Source organism: Parasteatoda tepidariorum, chromosome 4 (assembly GCF_982258835.1).
Source record: "Parasteatoda tepidariorum strain Cologne lab strain chromosome 4, Ptep-v5.0, whole genome shotgun sequence".
Taxonomy (NCBI): domain Eukaryota; kingdom Metazoa; phylum Arthropoda; class Arachnida; order Araneae; family Theridiidae; genus Parasteatoda; species Parasteatoda tepidariorum.
The window spans coordinates 95,294,715-95,315,458 of record NC_141758.1 but is presented as its reverse complement, the minus strand read 5'-3'; the positions used below and the strand labels follow the sequence as shown (position 1 = coordinate 95,315,458).

Genomic DNA, 20,744 nt, shown 5'->3' with positions numbered 1-20,744 from the left:
TTATATTTCTTTCCTTTTCTGTAGATCATTTAATAGTTGAAGTTGTGTTAAAGCGGCCTTATGTCACTTATTCTTGTTTCAATCTACCCTTATTGCAAAGTTTTGTTTTAAATGAGTTAATGAGCATTATGAATTGAATTTAATTTTAATGTGTTTTTTAATTATAAAATATTTAATTTTCTCCTGTATCTTTAAAATAGAGATCTATACTGTTTATGGGCTCATTATTATTATGATATTCCCAATAAAAAGTAGTTTGTCCTGATTTTGTGTTATCAGATCATTTTATTCAGCAAATATTGTCAGGTTGAGATTTGAGGTTGGTTTCACAATTACTGTTAGTCTGTTTTATGCGATTTTAAAAATGACTGATTACAATCAACAATATAGTAATCATATAATTGAATTTTTAAATGGTAAATAGAGAGATCATCCACTTTGGCATAAAAATGTGAAACAGCGCAGTGTTTTTGTTTCGTTTATTTGATTGAGAAAGTAGTGAATTCAATTGCAAATTTAATATTGCTAAGAGAACATATTAACTGATTCTGGTCTTTTTTTAATGCAACAATACTTGAAATTATCTGTATATTGATCTCAAACTATGAGTTGTGTATTGCACCTTTTATAAAATTATACTAAAAACTTAAAGCGCTTTCTCTTCTAAACGAAGTAATATTGAAATTAAAAATAGTATATTTTATCATTCTTTTGCAATAAAACTTGCCTTAATAATAGTTAAGTAGAGCACTTTTTTATTTATTTAACTGTCAGACCCGATTTCGGATTCATGACTACTGATGTTCAACTCTGTAGCCTTGTAATTTATAACCCAATCCAGAGGACAAGGGAACTTCTGGGAGAAATTTTCCTTTGTGAAAGACTTTTTAATGAAACTAACCAGCATTTGCATTATGTGGGAAGTTTTCCTCCCATGTTAGCCTAGCGGGAAGGGGACTCTAACCTGTGAACTGCTGTGGTATTTTTATTTATTTTTTGACAGCACTGTGGTGTGTGCGGAATTCATATAGACTAGCCATCGCTGGGATTCGAATCCGGTTCACCTCATTTGAAGGCGAACGCTTTATCCATTGAGCCACCACGGCTTAATGTGCAGCAAATTATACTTTGTTTTTAGTCTATGCTGTTTTAAAAAATCTTGATTTTTTTTTTTTATTTAATTTTTTGAAAAATGTTTTCCTGATTTTTTCTTTGGCCTACTACGAGGCTTATGTTTTTAAAAGGACACAGAAATTTTATAGTCCTGGGTCCTACAGTTTTTATAAGAATTCTAGTGAAGTCATTGCACTAAATATCAATTTATTATAAGTAAAACTCTTTTTCCATTACTAATTGTATTAAGTGTTAATTAAAAGCAAATGAGTTTAAATAGAAATATTTTATTTACAAATAAAAATATTTTATGTATGAAAAAAAAAACTCATACATCAAGAATAAACAGTTTCTGTTTCATCCTCCAATGGCTTTATGTCTTTGTTTAAATATTCGAGTTCAGCTCTGTTAATAAAGGAAACAATTAGAAAACTGAGATTGTATCTAAATATTTGCAGATGTAGGAAATATTTCACTATTCAATGATTACCTTAATATGTTTTGATAAAAATCATACATTTTGCTTCCTGTCAGCTTCTGAAAAATAAATGTTTTAAAAGTCTGTAAATAAATCTAAGTAAAAATTAACAAGTGAACAATTATTAAGGATTGCTATAAGAAAGATTTAAATAAAATGTCAATTAATTTGTGTATGCTAACTCATTTTCTTATCTGTGATGTTTGAATTACTTTAATTTTTTACCTTTTGCTGACTAGCTAAGGATCTGAGCCTGATTACAGTATAAGTTTCAAGCCTTTCCTGGCGTATACAAGCAGAATTTATTGTCAATTTTTTTCAAGTGGCTTTAAGAAAATTTTATATTTATGTAGCATTTATTGCCAAATGAAATTTCAACCATTTTCCAACCTAAACAGAACTAAAAAAAAAAAAAAAATATTTTTTTAAAAAAATTAAAAACAACAACCCTTACAAGTGAACTACAAGGTAAAAAATTTTCTTTTTTACAAACTTAAACTGTAGAGTACATAACTTTTGTAACAAACTATAATCCCCTAAAATTCTCTTTTCAAAGGTAATGCATCCTATGTTTCTCATTTTAAGTCTGATAAAAAAAATTAAAAAAGTTTTCAACCTTTTGGTAATCTTGAAAATTATAGTAATTAAAATATTTACCTTATTATTTTCTGCATTTAGTCTAAGTGAGTTCAAATCATGGATTCTCAAAAGTATGTAAAATAGAGATAATTAAGAAAAGATGGTTTTTTGATAACACTATCTTTAAATATATCCTGCCAAAAAAATTATCAAAATCATACATTAAAATATCCATCTGGAATTGATTCAATTCCTTTCAAAAACAGCCTTAACTAAAATTTTAATTTCACTTTTAGTAAGCAGGGTTCCCAAAATTTACACGAATGAAATAATTAGAAGTTATAACCCTAATTTTTTAAAAAGTATTAAATCACTAAATATTTTATGACACTAAATATTCTATGGTTCTTTTGCAAAATAAAGTATATTGAAAATCTACAAATAAAATCCACTAGAATGCCGATTCAAAAACTATTACAAGAGAAACAAAGCATAGCTGCAGTGATGGCACTATCGACGCAAAAAAAAATTTATACTGTTAAAAAATTCATAACTTCTGAACTAGTAAATGAATTTTTCCGTACTAAGATGTACTCTACATACTAAGGGGGTCCTAGGGGCCATCCATCAATGATGCCTCACTTTTTTATTTCAATATTTTGACCCGTTAGTCACAAAGTACACACCTTATATAATGTACTAGCAGTTCATAAATAAAAAGCATGTTATAGACCATACTTCATAATTTATTTTTTAAGTAACTACATTTTTTAATTACATTTGTAAGCATAATAACTTTTAGAAGTGCTCTTTCTTTGACGTAAAAGATGGCGAAGAAATAAAGCCCAAAATAATGTAATAATTGATTTTAAATGTTTTTAGTTTAATCATAATGTCACGTTTGTTATTACCCCCTCCAAATATGGCATCATTTATAGACAGCTCCCCCCCCCCACCTAAAATATGCTTATCAATTAGAGGCAATAGTCATTCAATGAAGTTAACTTAATGTTGGAAGAAATAATACAGAAAATATTATAATGAGCACTAATAAAAATAATTACTAACAACTCTCACTAGAATAAAAAAGTATCATCAGCGCTATATAGTTTTATAATATTAAAACAGTTCTTTAATTATTTTAAGTAGACCACATTATGTTATTTTCAGCATTATTTATGGCATAAGTAATATCTTAATAAATGTGATGGGGGTGATTGCCCAAAGATAATTAATTGTTTGCATTATTAAAAGTTGTACTTACCTTATGACGAAAAAGTGTAGAACAGCCATAACACAAATTATTTGAAATATTCCTATAAAACAATTAGAAATATATATATGAGGTGCGCAATATATATCTATAGGAAGTATACAATATATACAAGTGTGACAAAATAGTGGTCAAAATTACAAGAGGAGGTAGAACAGGGTATAAGCGATGAGGAATTAAATCATTTTGGACTAGCTGCATGTGCACATTAAAAACGATACTTATATTCAACTGCATTGCCTTAATTTTAATTGTTGTCAAAATATTCATTCAAACAGAACAAAGAATAACTGTTTAGTTGCAATTTAATGATTTGGAGACCAATAAAATAATATATCGATATCTGGAACTTGAAAATAAAAAAGGCTGTCTCTTAAGTTAAATGATTTATCTGCAGCCATTTTTATAAAATTTAAAAGAAAAATAGTACTGAAAGCAATGTATGTAAAACAAATTCTTATAAGCGTGTGCTGTATTTCAAGAACCCTTGCTGAAAAGAAAATATACAACATAAGTGGTCAAAGAAATACTTGTAAGATTAAATTTTTATCTCATAAATAAAGCAAAAAAGATATGAAAAATTCATTTGTAAACTCACTATTTCTTAATTATTCTGCCTTTACTTACATACTACAGTCAAACCCCGCTATAGTGAACCTTCAAGGGACCGAAATTTTGGTTCACAATAACCGGGAGTTCACTATATCCGTTATGCGGGCAATTTAACTAATGGTTCCCAAATTCTTCTCTTTTCTTACACGTTATTCAAATAATGACTGAAAAATATTACGTAGTAGCAAAAGAAATTTTTTTTTTACTCTTCGTTCTGCGTACAAAAAAAAAAAAAAAATAGTAATCTTTAGCTGTTGAGCAGTCCTCAACATCAGATATGGAAACATTTCCCGACTCTCAGATAATTTTTCCTGAATTTCAGTTAGCCCACTTTTTAAACTTGTCTAACCTGTCATTCGAGCACATAAAAGTAATCTCATAAAATCGCTTAGCAAATTCATCGACATTTGTCCAGATATTGGAAGATTGCGGCTTCTTTGAATGCTGAACCACTTAAGTAATGCTTCTTTAATATTCTTGTGATCTGCTTTTCTCTACTTTTTCCTGCCATTTAAATTTTTTTCATGAGCAGAAATTGTTAATTGCCTATTTTTCCATATGTTACAAACTGTAGATTTGGATAGTTTAAATTCCCTGAAAATATCAGCTTGACACCTTACAGGTGCATTATCTGCCTGTGTTGGAAGCATCTACTTGATTTGTTTAGGGATGGGAAAGTAAGAAAAAAGAAGCAAATAAGAAAAAAATGCTTATCGCTGCCTTCTCCACTATAGATGGTTTTAAAAATCGGTATATGTATTTATTTTGAAATAGAAATTTCAAAATTATTACAAAAAAAATGAAGAAAAAAATCAGTCGAAGACAGAAAAAAGTTCATTATATCCAACTTCATCACTTTTTTGGTTCACTATATCCACAAAAAATAACATTGTGCGGGTATAGCAAGGCACGGGACCGAACATTTCGTTCACTATATCCGGGAGTTCACTATAAACCGTGTTCACTATAGCGGGGTTTGACTGTATATTCAGCTTTTACTTACATATTTTTAAAGCCAGCTGAAGGATCAGTAAAGAAATTGCTTTCTTGCTCTTTCATACTGGACTCTACGGCTGATACACTTTCTGAAATTTTGAGAGCTTCCACGGCAGAACAAGGATCAGGATCTACATTGTCCAACTTTGACTAAAAATAAAATAAAATTTTGTTTTAGGTATGGCCAAAAAACGTAGAAAAATAAAAGCAATGATATTTTTTAAAAATGCTTAATTTAATACTTAAATTGCGTTATTACCTGTTTAGGGTAGTCTCAACCACTCAAAAAAAAAATTTTTTCCTTGATTTTTTCAGATTGATTTTAACGAATTTCGTTACATTTTTTTTTTAATGGTGGTGTAAATATTATTAATTTTTCAGTTATTCTTTTTTATAAAATTCTTATACTTGCTATTAGAATTTAAAATAAGCAATTTTTTTTGTATTCTTTAAAATTATAACTAGATTAATTTCGTTTTGGAAAAAATTCTAGATTTTAAAATATCTCAAATTAATTCATTTTTTTCCCTTAACTTTTGGGTAATTAAATGAAACTCTCTGGCATTTCCTTGATTTTTTCAGATTGTTAAAACTCCTTGACTTTTTCCTGTTTCATGGCCACAATGCTTCTGTTATGTTAGAAACTCATTATATTTCGCGTACAATATTTTTAAAATTTATTAAAAACGTAATATAATCCTGTTTTCAAAAATTTTTCTTTATGGATACAGAAAATTATTTAAACTCCATAATAAAGAAAAATAGACTCATTGAAGTGAGAAAAAAAAACTAATTGTAACACTCATTTTCTCCTACTATTCCTTAACTGCAATTAAGATTATCAATTAATAAATTAGCATGAATTTCATTATTCTCCTCAGCAATTCTATTATGAAATTTTTGGTCAAACATTTTTTATTTATCTAGATTTTTATTTAAACATTACATAAAAGTTAATAATAAAAGACATAGACAAATAATGCATACTATTGTATACATTATTTGTTTGGAGTTTTATTATAATTTGCGTCGTTTTAATATTTAGTTCCACGGAAATTACTTACAGTGATTACATGAATTTTACAGAACATGCATAAAGTGTAAATCAAAAATTTGATACAGGTATTTCCTTATCTTATTTCAGACATTATTTTACGGAATTAGAGTTACACTAATTTTACAAATTATGTATCAAGTGAGTATTAAAAACTTAATACATGTATTTCACTATATTTCAGACAGGTTAAAAGAAAATGAAGTAGTTTTTATAAAGAGTTAAAATTAAAAATGGTAATTTAATTGCAATTCATACAAAATTAGTATAACAATTTAAATTATCAAAAAGAAAATTATTTTTTTAAAAAAATTATAAACAATGAATCTTACAATATTAAAAAAAAAAAAAAATCATTACTTTACAAATTAAACAGATTTCCTCAGCTAATAATGAGCTGTCCAGAGATAGCTTGCCTCCAGTTCTAAAAAAAGGAACAAAATATAAACAATTTGTATCTAAATGAGAGAGGATATCTTTTTTATATAAGTTAAACACACAGTAAATAAAGAAAAGAACACTTTTTTAAATATTTTAACTTTCCTGCAATGCTTTTATTTTGTAATGAACTAAATAGACTTAAATATACATTTTTTATTATCTTCATTAATAACAATCACAATGTTAAACAGTAAAAATTATTAAAATCATTTTATTATTAAATTCATTTATTTGTTACTGAATTTTATTCTAGAAAAATATATAGGTTAAAAATTTTGATGATATCAAAAAAATGTATTTTTTATGTTGATTTATTTGTTTTAAATTAACTTCTAATTTAAGGCTCATTTAATTGAAATGCTGATTTGATGTTATGTTTGAAAAATTCAGTGTTCATAAAGACTTATTTTATTATGCCACACATATTTATTTTGCTAAATCTTTTAATTCTTATGATCTCAAAAAATGAAAGATCTAAGAGACAATTTTGGAGTAGAAAAAGGATTCCAGTGCACTTGGTAATAAAGAGTCAATGAAAAATAACACAAAGCTTTTAGTGAGGTAACTTACTAAGATGCAAGGGAGGGAGGGGAGATATGAGAAGTTCAGATGGATGCTGTAAGATTGTGATGGAGCAACCAAAATTATGAAGTAAGCTAAGAATTGAAAGTGTTAGCCCAATCATTTAGTTTAACATGATAGAATAAGTATAAATTATATTTAAAATTAACTTTTAATAAAAGTTAAAAGATTATAAAGACTAAAAAAATAACTATAGACTAAATATAAAATTGCTAATTTTTAATTAAAAAAATTGAAAACTTTTAATATTCTCTATTATATGGATTATCTCCAATACATGGATTATTTGTAAATTTTATTACTAATCCATTACCAATAAAAATATATTTATTAAGTTTTATTCATATCTTTAATTTGTAATGACAATGATTTCATGAGCATTTTGATAACTATTCTCACTCTAATGATTATTAAATAAATTTTGAACCCTCTTTCCGTGCCTAAGACTTGTTCTTAGCCTTCCACTTGGTAACAACATTATATATATATATATATATATATATATATATATATATATATATATATATATATATATATATATATATATATATATATATTACATATATATGCTAATTTAAGAGTGAGCAAATGAGAATAACGATTAATTTCTATTGCTCATTTTTAAATTTGCTTTGAATTTATAAATCAATTTTATATACATATTCTTTTAGCCTATTGCTCAATGCTGGACAACAAGTGGATCAGCATGACAAGCTATACCATACTAAATGTCATAAACAAATAGATGAATCAAGTAAAAAAATTATTAGTAGATTTTTAAAAATACTATTACATGATTAAAGAAATAAAAAGTAAACAAAAATTATTTTAAAAATATAAAAACAACACTATATTAAAAAATTTCAAATGCAAAAATAACTCTTAATTATTTTATTATTTATAAATTTTTTTTTTTTTTTTTTTTACCTGAATATAGTGAATACAGTTGCTGGAAATTGTTCTTGAAGTTCAGTAACAAAACATTCAGTCAATTTCTGTATGCAAGATGTTGGATTTACCTATTAAAATAAAGCAATGTTTGTAATCAATAAAGAATTTAATTTTGTAACTGTTTATGAAACAGCTGATTTTTTTTCTTCATAAACATCAAACTTAACGTGTTAATTTTGCAACAAACAGTAAACGTTTTTTAAGAACGATATGTAGATTTACAACTTAGGAAAAATAGTTAGCAAGTTTATATCTTTAAATGAATGAAACTCAAATTGATCAGAAAGTGTTTAGAAGTGAATTGTTTATTCTTATATTAAATTTTTTCCCCTTTTATATAATTTTTAAAAAAAAATTTATAATTTTATGTTTTAATACATTTCAGTTAAATTAATCTTAAAAATCTTTATGAAAATTATGTAAAGTTCATTTTGTTAGGCTGTCTAAAGTTATAACTTATGTAGTGTTGAATAGTATGTTAAATATTTATTTAGAATAATTTTGTATTCTAATAGAAATAAAACTTAGCTGCAAAGTAATTATTTAGATTTATTTTTGATTCTTTCTTAAAATTGCGGTAGAAATTTTAAAAATAAAGGGTGTTATGATGACGCATACTGTCATAGTAATTATTGGTGGCAAAGCTTGCCTTTTTTCAAGCATTAACATATTTATACATTATATGATACTCAAGCTCGAGAGGTGTATGAAAAAGTAGTACAACACATAATGGAGCATTGGATGAGTTTTCTATCTTATCTCAAGGTAGAGATAAAAATAATTTTAATACTTCTGTTATCTACTGTGCTGAAATATGCTGAAATTATATTTTTGGTGGTGTGTGTGACTTAATACCTGGCAGACAGATTTTAAATTATTACTAAAATTAAATGCATGAAGAACTTTTACGATATCGCAGACGTCTCTTGAAAATAATAAAAAGTTAAATCAAAGTACATTTTGAGCTTTCGGCAACAATTAAAAAATTTGGTTAGTATATTGTTTAAAACTAATTAAGGTGTCACGATTTGAGGAGTGGTTGTAGAATTAGATTAGAATGTTTAACTACAGTTGTGCTGAGCATTCAGGTTAGTTACTATTAAAACTTTTATGTTGTACAAGATAATTAGAAGGGTGACCAATATATCATGTACAACATATGTATTATTAATAATATAGTTACCTTAGTGAGCAAGTCAGGATTAACTATATAAGAGCAACCATGCAAATGATTGTAGATTAGCAATTCTTTATCCAGAAATTCTCTGTAAATATTGTATAATAGTGAACATTTGACTGTGAAATAATAAAAACTGATATAAGCAACACTTGAACAAAATTTAACAATGAAGAATTTTAAAGTAAAAATGAAAAAAAAATATTTCGGTGATGATCAAATACAAATATTACCATTGAACTGAAATTAGTCTGAAACTTTTATTGATACTGTGATGATTTTCGAACTGAGTAAACTCTTTAATTTAAATCAATTTTTAAAACAAAATAGATAATGGTTATTATATATTATTAGCAATGGATAAAAGTGCAACTAATAAATTTGATAAACTAAATAATATAATTAAATTTAATATAAACTTAAAATCTACATAAACTTAATATAAGTGTGTTTGTATGATCCTTATACACATCTACCCCTCATACAAATCTGGAATTGCATCTAATTTAGGGAACATACATTTGAGGACAAGGCAGTCATCACTATCTACATCATTATAAACAATTATAAATGCTTAAATATATTAAAACAATAAAAACAATGCCTTCTAAATTAATAAAATATTTCTGAAAATTCATTGCCTGCATTTGGAACTTAATAATATTAAACTTAGAATAATTTATGAAAGCAAAGATATAATCAAAAATAATATACGCATAACTTGATATAGCATGATTTTAAGAAATAAACATTTTGTAAAGTTGTAGTAAATTAATTACCTGATTGGTCTGCAAATAGGTACTTTGTAACGAGAGTCATAGAAACTCTGAAAGAAGAACAATATAAATAAGATGCTTTGCATTATTTACTGATAACTGCCAATGGCAAAATTGTTTTTGTAATGTCTCAAAATATAAGCCATAAAGATTTTTATGCCAGTAGGTTTTGCTGGAAAAACTAATAAAAAATGCCTTAGATTATTCATTTCAGAACAGAATTTTTATGCTAAAAAAATATTTTATTATTATTTTTTAATTTAAAAATAACAATATAACAAAGACATACTATATATTTAATACAAATTATAGCATCTCTTTATTATATTGTGCTTTTCAGTGAAGAAAAAAAAAAGACTATTAAGGATTGTACTATTATAGTATCAAAAAGTCTCAACAAATATATTTGTACCAATATATATTTTTAGAATTTGACTAAACAATTGCTGTATTTAAATTAATATCTTTACAAAAAAACTAAAACTCTGTACATTTATTAAAGATAAGATGGCCAAATCTTTATATCACTAACTAGAAGTGCTACACTAAAAATTTCGCGATGTAGAAAATTTTATGACATCAAAGATTCAAATATTTTAATCTAATATGAAATATTTTTAAAAATTTAGCCCAACATTCACCTGTACAGACATTTTGAAATTCATATAACAAGTGTTCAAAAACAGTTACTTTAAATATTATCGAAGATGTGAGTATTTTAATTTAATATGAAAAAGTTTTAAAAATGTAGTCAAACTAATACCTGTAGGCTTTTAAAAAATTATATGACATGCAAAGAGGGAAAGAATAAAAATACTTTTACAAATTGTTCAGAAAGAATTATACTTTTACATTACAAGAAAAACTAACTGTGTCAGATGAAATTTGTGAGCCCCTTCCAAGACTTATGTCAGTCAATAAATTTACTGCTAAGCTATTACCAGAATCTCCAACAAATAGGTAATGATATCCCATCTGATTAGCTATTTCAGTCATTAATAATAATCTAGAAATATAAAAAGACATGGTGCACATGAAAAAATGCAATAATTCATGTATAAATCTTTAATATATATTTATTACGAGAAAATAAATTCATAAAAGTAGCAGAAAAAATTTTAAGTAATTATCATTAGAATATTACCAAAAGTTGATAAAGTGTAATTTTCTAAGGGGGAAAAAACACAATTCATATAAAATATATTTTTTAACCATGATGAAAATTAATTTAAAAAAAATATTTAAATTTAAGGAACTCAAGATCATATAGTCCACTTTAGTGACCTTAAAAAAATTACACAGCTAAAGGGTTTAAAAAAATATGTTTAAAAGAAATAAAACCAAAACACAAAAACCATAAAAATAGAAAAATGCAAACAACAGAAAACACAAAATAAAAAACCTGAATAACATTTTAAGTAATGATCAGATTTTTACGTACCAAGACTCAATTTTATTGTTTTATGGTTTGAAGGCCTCTTTTTAAATAGCAGATTTAATCAGTACAAGCGATATTTTAATGATAAAATCCGACACAAAATGCACTTTCTCTGATTGAATATGCCTTTTTTATAGACAGAGTTGTATTTTTGACACTCAAAATATGGAAAATACAGTCCCAAGTCTGGAAAATACAATCCCAATAGTTTGTTTGGTCGAAATTTTAAATACTAATTTTACTATCTGCTTATTTAGCCGTATCTCGTGAAATAATGAATGATAATAAAATAAGAATAGAATATTTAATTATTCTATTCTTATTTTAGTCTTATTTGTATTTAATGTGATTCTTCATATTTTTACCATTTGATGTTTTACCTGACCTTACTTTTATATGGTTTAACCTGTATTTTTGACCTTTTTACTGTTAGTTAATTTTATTCACTTAGATGTTTTAAGCACTTTTAATTTTTATTCTGTTTTATTTTCATCATCTTTTCGATTTTGGGATTTTTCCTATGCGTATCAATCTTTATAGTTTTGATTTTACTTTTCTGTAGTTTTGTCGTGTTCAATTCACGTGACAACGGGTGGAACCCTTATCCGCAAACTCCTTCAGAGGTAGGTCGGTTACTATTAGTCTTGAACTAATGAAACTTATATTTATAAAACTTTTTACACACATATACTTATCCAATGATAATTCCAAACAAAAAATGATTTTTTATTTTAACAACGAGCTAAAAAATTTAAGGTTTAAAAATTTTTACACAATATTACTCTATGCATTTTTAAAGGGCAAAATCAAAAAAATTGAAAAGATTCAATCAATTAGTTCTGCTGAATTAAAAACTTAATTTCTTTGAGATGACAAAATACATTAATGGAGAAATTTGCATAAAGGGGTCCAAACTCTTGATCCCTCTCCTGACCAAACTATTGGGACCACATTTTTCAAATTGCGGCTACTAGATAAAAAGGTATGTTAATTAAACAAAGATTATGCAGTTTAATGCCTTATTTTGTAAACGCAAATTAATTAGCATATTTTAGGTTACGTCATTGAACCAATAATTTTGAGTTTCAAAATGTAAAAATTCAGTCATTAGATTAAAAGTTATTCAGGCTGTTCTATTTTGATCACTGCGCACAAACAGCAAAAATTTTACCTTTTTTTCAGATTGTGTCAAAGTGTGGCAAACATAGTATTAAATAGGATGTTAATTTAGAATTATGTTATTACATGATAATGACAACTTAATAAGGTAAAATAAAGTAATTTTTTTTAAAAATGTCGATTATCAACATTTGTAGATAAAAATTCTAAAAATATCAATAAAAAGTAAAACAGAACAGAAAAAATAAAAAGTATTGTTAAAAACATTCACTAAAAAATCGAGTAATGGAAGTTTAATTGGACTTGAAATAAATCATTTCATTTCGAAGTTAGACAGTACAACATTCAACCCACCTCATATGTTTTAGCAGATCGTATCTTTCGGATAAACTCATGTCACTCATACAAACTTGAAACCAGTTTTGTGATTCTAAATCTGGTACTTTATCTGAAGCTTTCAAACATGAGGAATTCCAGTAAATTTCTTTATTGTTTAATTTGCAAACCTAAATAGCATGAAAGTTAAATTAAAATACTGGCAAAGTAATTAAATAACAAAAATAAAAACCTTTAAGAATTATGCAGGCTATTATAGAATTTTTAGCTACCTAACAGACTAGTTAAAATTTAGTTAAGGCACAATCAAGTTAACATTTTATAGATATTATTAGTAAAAAAAATTTATTTTTTACTAAAACATAAGACAACTTCTTTTTTTAATTTATATCTTTTTAAATAGAAGTGTTTCAAGAAGAAATTTCTTAACTTTTTTAATGTGATTCTACAGATTGAAATCTGAGAATTTTGAGTTCTTCTCACTTTTCTTACTAAGCCAAACAAAACTTGCTTCTTTTTTCCCCTCACATGATAAAAACTGCTTTACTCGTTCTTCTCAGTGTATTGCATGTACAATGGCTACATTTAAGAAAAGGAATATAGAATCTTATTACCCATTACCCCACTCATTTGCGACATAAAGTACCAGGGTGCATAGCCAGATTTTTCATCAAAAAATAAGCACCTCTTAAGTACTCTTTATGAACTCAAAAAATATTTTAAATCACTTAACAAAAAAAAAAAATTCTTGATTAGGATCTGTGCAGTAAAAAAAATTATTTTTTTCTTTAGTTTAAAGTTCTTAATTTAAACATAAAATCAATAAAATTCAAAAACATTTTTCCAATACTTTGCATAATCATGATAAAATAACTAGTCTCTGATAAATGTTGCAGGGAAAATTGAGAAAATCCTGCATTTTTCGTAATTCATGACGGCAATCGACGTGCAAAGAAAAACTATTTTTAAAAGATAAAAAATTAATCACTTTTTACAAACCCCAAATAAAAAAAGCCCCTTTAAGGGCTTTTAAAAAAACGTAAATGAAAAAAGCACCTTTAAGCACTTTTTAAAAGCACCTGAGTACTTATTGTTAGCTATGAATTATATTTTGTATAATTAGAAAATAGATCAGAAAAAACTCCAAGCATGGGTCCTACTATAGCAATAAATTAAGATCTATGAGGAAGATAATTAAGAATAATAAATATCTTTGAAAAATTATGATAAAGTAAAGTAGTTTTCTTGCTTTCATACATAATTCAGTTATATTTTAAAAATATTTACAATTTGGGGTCAGAACTTTATAAAAGGTTTTCCAAAAGTATTAAAAATAGCATTACTCAATTTCCTTTATAACTGTGAAAATAAATAATAAAAGTTTTTATTAAAAAAAATATTTCAGTATTACAAAAGAATGTGTGAATACATTTGGCTTTTATAAATAAAGAACGCAATGCAAGCAAATACAAAAGCAATATTCCAGGAATTAATAAAATATTTTTCTATACCATTTCAAGAAGGCTAATAAAAACAGGGTAGCCATATTCTTCCAATTTGCAAACAATATCTTGACTTGAATTCACAATTTTCTCAGATATAAAAGGAGACAACACTGTTTCTAAAGTACGGAAATATTTATGAAATTATGAATTTGAATATTTAAGAAATCAGCTTTAATTTTAAAAATAGATATAAAAAGTCTACTATTAGCATCAGTATATATTTAGTCTACTGTTTAGCATTCAAATTCATGATCGAAGGATGTCCAACTATATTAGGCGTGAATAAGTTGAGTCCTGATTATTGCAAATTCTGAGATTTGAGAAGTATATATAGAGGCAGAGATACACAGAATAAAAAAAAAATTAGGTATATGAAACTGAATTTATTAATAAGTTTTTATCAAAATAAGTTTATCTTTGTTTTTACAAGCCTCAAAAATTCTAACCTTTATCAATGATTTTCTAGTAATACTGGAGTATAGTTCTCAAAAGTATAATTAAAAGCCAAACCAAACATAATATAAGATAAATTAGAGACGTGTTTGGAAACAACACAGACATTTTACGTCATACCTAAACGCACATATTATTTTGCATAGTATAAATGTTACTTTTTAATATGTATTTTTTTAAACTTATAAATGAAATTTATATTACTCACAATAAAAAATTATTAATTATTAGTAAATTATTTAGTTAAATTTTAAATCCATTATTAATTAATAATATTGTTTAAGTTTTAAAATGAATAGAAATGAATAATAATTTAAGGAAAATAAATGGAACTACTTTGTTATCTTTAATTTTTTACTGCAACTTTTGACAATTTTCTTTTTTTTTTTTCATGGCTAACTTTATCTTGGCTGTGTTCTATTGGTATCAACAACAAGTTTAACAATACTACTTACTATGTTAAAAATTATGGTTTTATTAATTCAAAAAAATTATTGAAGGTATCAATTATTAATAAAGAAAAATTTGATTAAGTAATCAACATTTGGGCATCAAAATTGGTAGAGCTTAACAAATCAGAAAATTTTGATTTTTTTACTCTGATTAAAATCATTGATAAATTTAAACTATTGACAAAGAAATACAGTCAACTTTAATTAAATGTTTGCTCTTGAACATCACATTTGAGATGAATACACCATTATTTAGTCCTAAACAAGATTATTAATATTGAATAATATACATTTTATAATTAAAAACAAATACAGTCAACATATATCTTTGCCAGAGCAATAGATTTGAGAGCACTCAACAACAATGATATTAGATTTGCAAAAAGTAAACTAAAACTGATGCCTTCAAAAAACCATAAATATTAAAAAATATATACAATCTATAAATGTTTTAGATGCATAGCAACAATAAAATCTTTTAACATTACAGCCAGTTATATATTCTCAGCATGTTTTCAAATACAACAAATTTTTCATTTCACGTTTATTCCACAAGAAACAACAATCTGATTCAGAAAAATATCAGCCCTTCAAGCAGGTTCTGTACATGCACATTGCTTCACAGTTGGATCTAATTAGTCCCTATTTTTTCGGCATTGTACATAGATTAAAGAAAATAAAAGGCAATAGCCATTGATTAATTAAAAAAGAAAAAACAATAGTGTAAGGAATTCTGTACAATGACACTTTAAAAAAATCATAACTGAAGAGATATCCAAATAACATCAATACCTTTATTTCATTAATCTACTTGCAATTATTATTACTAATATTTGCAATTATGAATAGATTGTAATGTGGTTAAGAGCTATCAAACAGTGCCTAGCATCAAATAATTAAGGTAAAACAATTAAACACCGTTATACACAAAACTCAGACTGAAAACAAATTGGGAAAAAATAAAGAAAGAAAAAAAAAGCATAGACAATTCCATAATTCACATATAAAATAACTAAATTTTATATTTTTTTATGTTTTTGAAATTTTATATTTTATTAAAAATTAATCATTAAAAACAGTTAAAATCATTAATAAAGAACCAGAAGATCATTTTAGCACTAAATAAAAGTATAAGCATTAAAGTGGTTACAAATGTAATTTAAATGTTGACAATAAAATAATAAACAAAAACAGACAATAAAATGATAATATAAAACAATAATTTTAAAAAAATGAAATAAAATATTAAAAAATTTACCATCAATGTATAGAATTCCAGGAGTAAAAGATATTTGCTTGGCAGATGCAGAATCCAATGCCTGAAAAAAAAATTTAATGAATATTAGGCATCAAATAATAAAAAAATGTCATATTTTTTTAATCCTTTTTAGTTCTATTAAATTAAACCAATACTAACTACAACAAATTTTAACCTGAAATAGGATAAAACTAGAACTGGGGATCTAAAATTGTGTTAAAGTTTAATCCTTTAAAGTAAAAATAAAAAATACAATTTCCGAAAATGAGACCCTATAAAATACTGGGTGTTAAAAAAAATAAAAAATTTGAGTCCTTAAAAATGGTGTTTAGTAAATGAAGTTATAAAACATATTCATGAATTTAAAAAAAGCAGAGTGACATAATCAATGCTTTTAAATATGTTATTTCATATAATGAAACATAATGTTTATTCACGAATATTTATCACAGTTAACTTGAACCAATGAAGATTAAATTTTTTATAAGTATTGGCTGAAAAGGAATAGGGTTTGAATCTCATGAACAGCTAGTTTGAAGCCCATCCTGCTTCAGAATAAGGTAGGCATAAGTTTGTCTGAAAGATAAAGGTGGTCAGTGCACAATACTGATCACATTGCTACTATTATGTTGTTGGTCACAAAAATTTTAGTGCTTTAACTTCCATGAATCCCCTATCTCATAATGGGCTATAGTGGGAATACTTTAATTATTAGTTATACAGGGTGTGTAGCCAAATCTTTCAACAAAAAATAAGAACTTTTTAGGCACTCAAAAAATATTTTTAAGGGCTATATACACTAACAAAGGAAAAATTAATTTTCAAAAACTTTACATGATCATGATAAAATAACTAGTTTCTGGCGAAGAACTATTTTCTTGATTATATTAGCCACCTTAAAAAGATCGAGAGATTTTTATTTTCATTGGCCCTTTCATACGCTATGTACCTACAGTAAGCCAAAATGGAATGTGGGTGAATGAACTGCAAAAACGTTGAATAGAACAATGTGAAAAGCACGCTTCCATATAATATGTGGTGAAAATCGACATGCTAAAGAAAAAAAATCTTATTTTCAAAACGGAAAATTAAGCCCTTTTTAAAAACACCCAATTGAAAAAGCATCTTTAAGGGCTCTTGAAAAAATGAAAATCAAAAATAAGCACCTTTAAGCACTTTTTAAAAATGCTAGGCACCACGTTCTATCTTTGATATATTTACTTTGTAAACCATGGAGATAGTATTTTCATCTGTTTCGAAACAGAGAAGTTGGCTTGTGATTAAAAAGGTTCTTAAATGCTTACCACAACTAGCTATGGAAAACGGCACACTCCCCTCTCCTATGAGTCTGAAAAAAGTGCACACAATTTGCTCAGCTAAACACCGCTTTTTCTTTAAATAATATGGGAAAAACTAGTTTTTTGCTACAGAAAATTAACCCACTTAAAATGTGGAAAAAGTCAGAATTAACTAGAGAAAAGTTAGCTCATATGCAGATTGAAGATCTTTTAGATAGTTAAAAAATTATTATTTATCATGAGTAAAATTAAAAGGCTGTTTAGGTAATTTCTTCATGGTAATATCAACTATGTTATCACCAGGAAAATCATGGTGAAGAGAATTTTTCTGGTAATAATGTTGCACATATTATAATTTTATAATCATAATTTCATAATTATAAGTTTATTATAATGCTTAATTTTATAAATGAAACAATTTAATAGACAGTTAAACACTATGATTCAATTATTTCAGTTTGATAAACTCTACAATAATTTATTAAGCATGTAAATAGTAAATATTATTTACAACTATGTCACTGTGAGTAAATAAAGAAAAAAAATCAATAAAGTATAAACCTATTTGTTATTTTTTTTTTTTTTTTGTTATACCTGTTTGGTCATATGAAGCATCGCAGTTGATTTCCTTCCCCCTGAACAAGCTATCAATACTTTGTCCCCATGTTTCACCCTTTTGGTTTTCCCGATTGTAGATCGAAATTTGTGATTGCAGTATTCAAAAAAGCATGACCTATAAAAATTTATAAATTAACAATTATATATCCACTACTAAATTTCATCCTAAAAAAATTAGTTATTATTACTTGCAAAATGGATCTTTCTTTTGTAGAAGAACAACTGGTTTCTCTTCACATTTTTTGCACTTGTTGTAAGATCTAGAAAATTATGTAAACTTGTGGTTAAAAAAAAAAATTAAAGATTAAACCTAAAAATAGACATTTCAAAAATTAACTGCAATTTATTTCTTTAACAATGCCTTAATGCCATTTTTTTAATGTAATTCAGTATGAATTTTTCCAGAATTCAAAAAATAAAAATTACAACAGCTTGAAAGTTAACAGTAAACTAGATTGCAATCCTGAACTGTTTGTAAAATTGTCATAATCATAATATTTAATATTTCTTCTTGAAATAGAATTCCTTCCCTCTTTTTCACTAGGGGAATATTTTCGGATCATTACCAACGTCAAAGAAATCGCCAAGTTTAGACAACTTCTGGGAAGTGGCTCTTAAAATTTTAATAAAAAGGGGATGGGAGATTTTTGTATCGTAATGTGTGGCAGAATAATCCCCACGTCTTAGCAATTTTCCAGCAGCGATCCACGAGAAAGAAAAACATCACAGAAAGTAACCAACTTGAAGGTTATAACTCGTAGCCACACCCGAGAAAACATCTGTCTCTCTTTTTTTTTTAATTACCTGTTCAAAATCTATTTAGCGCCTTGGCGATTGTAGTTGGTGCGGCAGATCATGATACGGAAGTATCCCCCCAAAAAGAGACCAACTCCATAGGTATCATTCATAGTAGGGGTGCACAACCTGCGGCCCGCGGGCCAAATGCGGCCCTTCAACTACTGAAGTGCGGCCCGCGAGAGCTTCTAAACACAATAAAAAAATTTTAAAAAATGGCAATTTTTAATCGCAATTTTAAGTCATCACGTTTTGACACTCAATTTTAACAGATTCTTTAGTAAATGTACGTTCTTTAAGCCAATTTTTTCGTAAATATAAATGATTTTTTTTAATACAGTTATTTCCGCTTTTCTACGTGATTTCGAAAATCCCGAATTTTTATTACGACGCGAGTTTCAGATCACATATTTAAATAATCACTTTTTGTGCACTTTATTTCTGACGATTTCATCTTAAATCTAAGTGATTTTTTATCTTTTTTTTGCAATTCTATTTCTTTTTTCAAAATTTTTTTTCGGTAGTTATTGCTATGCGTTCCCACGTATTATAAAAAATTCCAATTATTCTATTACGACATGCAAATTTTAAATCATGCATTTGACACGCTTTATTCGTGCTGAGTTCAGCATAAATATATTTTTTCCCAATTATCTCTATACTTTTCCACATGATTTTGACGATCCCGTTATTTAACTATGATGTTATTACGACACGTGATTGTTAATCGTGCTTTTAAATAATCACTTTTTGATACGGTATTTCGGTACAGTTTTATCGTAAATCCTATTTATTTTTCCTTCGTTTTTATTTCCGCAACGAATATTATTTGGTCGAATGTGGTAATGAATTGTGATTTGATCAAAAACCAAATATTCGGCAAAAAAAAGAAGAAGAAATCGACTGAACGCAGTACACTTGGGGCCAAGTAGCAAAATCTTTTAGCAGCATAGCAATACTGAAACTGAAATTTCAATACTCAGAATAATATTTCCTGGAAAAACGTATTCATAAATTAACTCTCAAAAATAAGGCCAATCTAGAACGTTTTTGAAAATGTCGAAAAGCGAAACAAAGGACATAAAAATCAATCTTAATTTTTGAAAAATTTTTTAAAAGCTGAACACCTCAGTTTTTGAATTACCAGAAAAAGCCAAGAAAAAAGAATTAAGTTAACAGAAATGCTATTAAAAATTACTGCCTTATAATGAAAGCGTCTAAAAAAGTTTTTTTTTATTTAAAGAAAATAAAACGATAGAAAAACGTTCTTAATTTTTTAAATGAAAATCTTATGCCGAAAAAAAATTGCTATAAAATAAATTTTATTTGTAACTTTATTTTTTTAAAAAAAGCCTGAGTCATAATAAAAATGCCTAAAAAAAGAAAAACAGAAAAAACAAATTTTTCTTAGTTCCTGAAACAAAACTTTAATACTGAAAA

At 26.2% G+C, this 20,744-nt stretch overlaps 1 protein-coding gene across 3 annotated transcripts in view; it reads right to left on the bottom strand.

Annotated features, from left to right (window-relative positions):
• Positions 1-1,384: 1,384 nt before the first annotated feature.
• Positions 1,385-20,744, bottom strand: part of Ctu2 (Cytosolic thiouridylase subunit 2) — a 21,047-nt gene continuing 1,687 nt past the window's right edge. Inside the window, exons 2-15 of one of the 3 annotated variants that reach the window (XM_016074831.4) lie at positions 18,698-18,769; positions 18,486-18,624; positions 16,594-16,654; positions 14,437-14,546; positions 12,944-13,095; positions 10,903-11,038; positions 10,036-10,082; positions 9,263-9,344; positions 8,056-8,147; positions 6,466-6,529; positions 5,059-5,201; positions 3,435-3,486; positions 1,604-1,650; positions 1,385-1,518 (exon numbers count right to left, since the gene is read on the bottom strand). In XM_016074831.4, the coding sequence (XP_015930317.3) occupies positions 1,449-1,518; positions 1,604-1,650; positions 3,435-3,486; positions 5,059-5,201; positions 6,466-6,529; positions 8,056-8,147; positions 9,263-9,344; positions 10,036-10,082; positions 10,903-11,038; positions 12,944-13,095; positions 14,437-14,546; positions 16,594-16,654; positions 18,486-18,624; positions 18,698-18,769 (1,267 nt within the window). In that variant the 3' untranslated portion in view covers positions 1,385-1,448. The remainder of the gene's footprint in view (positions 1,519-1,603; positions 1,651-3,434; positions 3,487-5,058; positions 5,202-6,465; positions 6,530-8,055; positions 8,148-9,262; positions 9,345-10,035; positions 10,083-10,902; positions 11,039-12,943; positions 13,096-14,436; positions 14,547-16,593; positions 16,655-18,485; positions 18,625-18,697; positions 18,770-20,744) is intronic. The other 2 variants (XM_016074834.5, XM_016074833.4) reach the window with 2 other exon arrangements.